Source organism: Opisthorchis viverrini (genome assembly GCF_000715545.1).
Source record: "Opisthorchis viverrini unplaced genomic scaffold opera_v5_250, whole genome shotgun sequence".
NCBI lineage: Eukaryota > Metazoa > Platyhelminthes > Trematoda > Opisthorchiida > Opisthorchiidae > Opisthorchis > Opisthorchis viverrini.
This window is the reverse complement of record NW_008751905.1, coordinates 730,767-735,698: the sequence shown is the minus strand read 5'-3', so window position 1 is coordinate 735,698 and position 4,932 is coordinate 730,767. Positions and strand designations below refer to the sequence as shown.

Here is a 4,932-nt window from a genome sequence, read left to right as displayed (position 1 = left end):
ATATATATATATATACTTCCAGTGAAACTAGCGTGGCTGAGAAAAAATTCCTCTTTACGACTCCTGCCGACAATACATGACTACACTACTTGCCGTGTACGCCTAACATTCATACTATTCAAGGCGCTTTGGTAAGACACTAAGGTCAGAACATAAAGGAGCAAATAACCATAAAACTGATGAAAATTCGCTGCCTGCGAAATGAAGAATATATGCGCTCCAGATACGAAGCATGCAGGTCATACAAATAAATAGTGCAAACAATTCTGAAGGGTCACTGGTTGCCTGGTTTATTCTAGTCATCCAATCAATGTCGTAAGAACCGAATCACCAGCCTCATTTGTTTTTGTGTGCAAATCTTTTGCAGAGCACATCCAAAGGATGCAATCCAGACTCTGTCTGGAATTGTTGGGTCAAAGGTCAAATTACAATGCTTTATCATCAACAGTCACTGTCCGTAGAAATTATCCGGGCTTTTTCCTTCGGAATCCCATCGCGTAACATAAACTCCAAGGCCCTATCGCTAAGTGAAGCCCTGCTGACCAAATCGAATAATACCAAACTAAGTGCTGAAACAAACAACTTGTTTATCCTGACATCGATCAAGTGATCCGCAGAAACCAGCCAACAAGAGTCAGTTCAATACTATTTCCACTCTTTATTTATCCAGCTTGGTGTTGATTTCTCGAGGCTTGGAGCACATTCGGTAGGCGTAACTTCTGGATCCGAATCAAACTTTAACCATCCGTTTAGCACCAGCTTCTTTCTTCTAGGCGAGTATCTCTTCAAAGTGAAGTAGTCAGCTCAAGAAATGTATGGGATACACGTTGAATAGGCCGGCTATCGATGGAGTCAAAAAGCTAGCGCAGCATTTTAACAGTCACAAAAGGAGTTTCCCTTACACGGCAAATGAACACCAGTACTGAGGACGTGGGCAGTCTACAGTAAGTGGTCAAAGGTTGAAGATACATAAATTTTGCATGTGAATTAACATTGCGCTTGGGAGTGATCTAATCGGTGAGTTTACGAGGAAAGTCTTTTCTGTTCATTTCTTTCATCATAAGACAATATATAAAACGATTATATATAAGTATATGTATTCCGTTATTCATCAGGTTCCACGGTATTTGTGTTTCGTCTTTGTTGCTCTCTTTTTAATGGAAAAAATTAAGTTCTAGTGGACATTTTTGCTTTTAAAGCAGTTTGGAGGCGGTTGGTAAACCACTAAAAAATTTGACCTCAGACAACTACAACCCTACGTGTCAGAGACGGTGAAATTAGCAGTATTTTGTGCTGTCACGCCTGACCACTTGTTTTACCAAGTCTTGATCTAGCTTAATCTTAGTTTATCCACATACGGAATGAGTCAATCTGTAAAACGCAAAATTGTAGTTTATACTACTTGACCGTTTAGAGAGAAATAAACTGGGTTCGCTGGTAAGGACTATCCATTTGTGGGAAGCATCACCAGAGTGTTCTTTAATTATAAAAATCTATATAGTAATTTAACAACGATATAACAAAAAAATACACTGTAATGACCAGGGGGTGCCCTGTTAGGAGAAAAGGAACAAGGAGCTTCTTGTATGCTTCTCTCACAGGTACACTGAAAGTTCGTTTTTATCTGAGCGTTCTACAAAGGCTAATATAAAGGTAGAGTAAGAATGAGAGTTAACTCTGCCTGGTGCTCAACACATCCAGTGAAGTTACTGACATGCTAGATCAGCGTGAGGCTATGTCTGAGGTCAGCCTCCGTTATCAGGCTTACCAGAAACTAGTGCTTTGTTCGTCTGGCCAACACCAAACACCACGATTTATCATACTGACGTATGCTTATTTAGCCTCGCGCGCTTCTTCCTTCCACCGCCTCAACAGCAATAGGCACTTCAGCCCCGAAAAGGCTTCCCACAAGCCATGCTGTGCGCATATTCCTGGCTAATACAGTGGATGATTCAAGTCAATATCTATGGATGAAGCCGGGCGCTGAAAAGCTGTACTTTTGACACCGACTCGTTGAAATTACAGCCAGCCTATAAAACTGGGTCGACGGCATACGACATGTCCATTGTGACATCTCTTTCGGGAAACATGAAAGTCTAATCCATATGGTTACTGAAGGCTGGAATAGGTTTCGGTAACTCAGATAATCAATTTTTGGATGGAACCGTGTATCCTTCGTGGAATTATCGTGAGAGAAGGAGCAATATACCACAAGAATTATAGCGCGAAACATAAGGTTTGGAAAAACTGAGCCGAATAAAGTCTCCGTGTAAGTCGAGCTTATATGTTTTTCTCTGAATTTTGTTGGTAGCACTTCACCAAAGAATCGATAACCCAACGATCGGGAACCGCCTGCTGATTGGTAAATTGCTCTTGCAGGGTAAGCGACATCATTTGTTTGTAGGAGAGCCACCTTCTTGAGTATGCTGACATATCCCCAATTTATGCTTTTGTCTGACAATATCTTTTTTCTTTAGACGTAATACATTACTTGCTAAAAACTCTTCAACAACCGACGACAGGTTTCGCCCCTCTCGGAACAGATCAGGTAGACACAGTCCGTCAAACTTTATGTTCTACTTGCAATCAAATTGGACAGATTTCGACTAATACACTCATTTGCATATTAGTTTAGTTTTGACAGGAGACTAATCTGGAACCCAGCCGAATATGCTTTTTATGATTTTCTTGAACAACTAAATGTGCTGAACCAGGCCGCCTCATTTTTCAGTTGGTACGATGTTTGAGATATCGCAATGCATTGCATACATGTAATACATCACTCATAAGGTTGCTGAAAACTCTCCGAAAGCCCACGACCGGTTTCGTCCCTCTTGTGTCCAATTTGCGCTCAAGCAGAACATAAGTACATTTGTAACTTTCACCCGCCACTATCGAATGACCAAAGCTAAGTTTTGTTATCCAGCTGTGGACTCACCTCAACCAATAATACCAACAGATTTTGTACAAGGCCGGGGTATTCAAACACCCGTTTACCGAAAATTATGGCAATGTCATCAGTTTGTTCTCTGAACAGATGGATACATAAGAAAAGCAATACTTTGTGGCAGCCAACCGAACACAGTAAGTGAACATTAAATATGGTCCTTCTATGTCGATCGGAGGAAATGCTCAATGAACCAATGGTGTTTGTTAATCGTTGTTGGTCGTTCAACACACACAATGAACTTAAGCCATCCGCCGCTTGAATGATGTAAGCAATGCAGATGTTTGTCTCAAAACTCGGTGACATCGGTGGCGAACATCCGTAAAAACCTCAAACTTCGAACGCACATATGATCTCAAATTTACCGCTCTAGGTGCGGCAAGAAATTCTAAGCAAGAATTCAGCGCCAAACAAAACGTTTTGTGTGTGATGTTTATTTCATTGATTTCCCTTTAAAATTTTAAGACTACGGACAGCAACTCTGGTGGTGTTATTTTAGATGTCGATGGTCCAATAAGCTAGAAGTTTATAGCACACAAATTTCCATTAAACAAATGGTAGACCATCCAGAGTGACTAGGCAATTCATACCGCATTTACTAAAAATCCAGATCCTCAAAATCTGCTGATGTATCGCGTGTACCTTTAGGCAGAAATATTAGGTTTGTTTCTAGCCTGAATTATTAAGATGTTACCTTCTGGTTGGAACAAAAAAGAACAAAAGCGACGTTCATGCAAGAATAATCCTTTATGGAGCTCCATATAATTTAGCAACCCCAGGATGAAAATATTGATAGCACAAGATTAGAATATGTAAAACCCCAATGTGGTTTTATTCGTATCCCAAACATATTAACGCTACAACAGTCCCAATAAATTAAATGGGATATATTTATGGTGGGATTGTCCGAGAATTTAAGCCGATGCTGATATAACTGGTAGCTGGTTCAACAAGGTGAACTATGTACGGGGTAGAACCGACCAAGCCTTCTATTATAGGTATGTTAGCTGTTAAAAATGTTTCAAATGTGATTCACAAAACTGGGTTGAGGCCGACAAACTATATTGTAAGCACATATAAATAGATATGGCCTCTTTGTCACCATATGAGCAGCCGGATAAATCAAGGGGAGAATTTTTCTGGTGAAAAGTTCGGTAAATTTTTTGTTAGGTACTCACTTTGGCGGCTCAGCGGTCAGCGGACTGGATTGAAGTTGTTCCTTGTCCGTAACGTCAGGGATGACAGGAATATCTTTTTAAGTGTTCATTAGAAATTTCATAGTCTCACTCATTTCGTCATCAGAATCTATGCAATACATAATAACAAACTGAGTCAAGATGATCAGTCATACCGGAATCTCCTTTAAATGTGAGTATTCCAGAGGAATTGGGTAATTGTGGTTGCGCCCTTTTAAGAATCGCCTGTATAATAAATATGCTTACCTCCTGAATATATAAGAAACCAAAACTCACATGTCTTACCTGCCATGTAAAATCCCCTGAACAGTCCCTTCTTTCCCCCAGCCGCCAAGTTTTCTGGATGGAGGCTTCGAAATTAGCGACTCCTGTCATAGTGTTTCGGTTGAAGCAGTTGCCTTACAGATTTCTCAAGTGAAGTGGAAAGTTTGTCCTCTGTCGGGGAAATAGTATCAACAGGTTGTCGTTTGTGTGGATGTTCCTGAATGTAAAATGTTCTATTGGTGTGTGTGATACTTTGCTCTGTTTCCTATCAAAATCGATTTCGTCAATCATCCCTGCCGAAGAAGTTTACGCCGTATCCAAAACCGGAGACAGAAAAATGACGTCCCTAAATTACTTCACCTGTAGAATCAAAACTAACAGCAATTAGAAATTGTGTGTGGGTTTACCGAAGCTGACTCCTTGTGTCAACGTTTGGTTCGTGTAGTCTATCCGACAGCTTGTTGGTTGTGAAGACTATAAATCAAAAATAGATAAATCAGCTGACATGGGATGGATTCGAAGACT

The 4,932-nt window shown here is 40.4% G+C and overlaps 1 protein-coding gene across 1 annotated transcript in view; it reads right to left on the bottom strand.

The window, feature by feature from the left end:
* T265_09000 (hypothetical protein) overlaps nt 1-4,698 on the bottom strand; it is a gene marked incomplete at both ends in the record, with an annotated part of 5,731 nt that extends 1,033 nt beyond the window's left edge. The window contains 6 exons of the mRNA XM_009174950.1: nt 4,126-4,198; nt 4,235-4,252; nt 4,299-4,357; nt 4,429-4,511; nt 4,547-4,624; nt 4,660-4,698. Of these exons, the coding sequence (XP_009173214.1) occupies nt 4,126-4,198; nt 4,235-4,252; nt 4,299-4,357; nt 4,429-4,511; nt 4,547-4,624; nt 4,660-4,698 (350 nt within the window). The remainder of the gene's footprint in view (nt 1-4,125; nt 4,199-4,234; nt 4,253-4,298; nt 4,358-4,428; nt 4,512-4,546; nt 4,625-4,659) is intronic.
* Between the last annotated feature and the right edge of the window lie 234 nt (nt 4,699-4,932).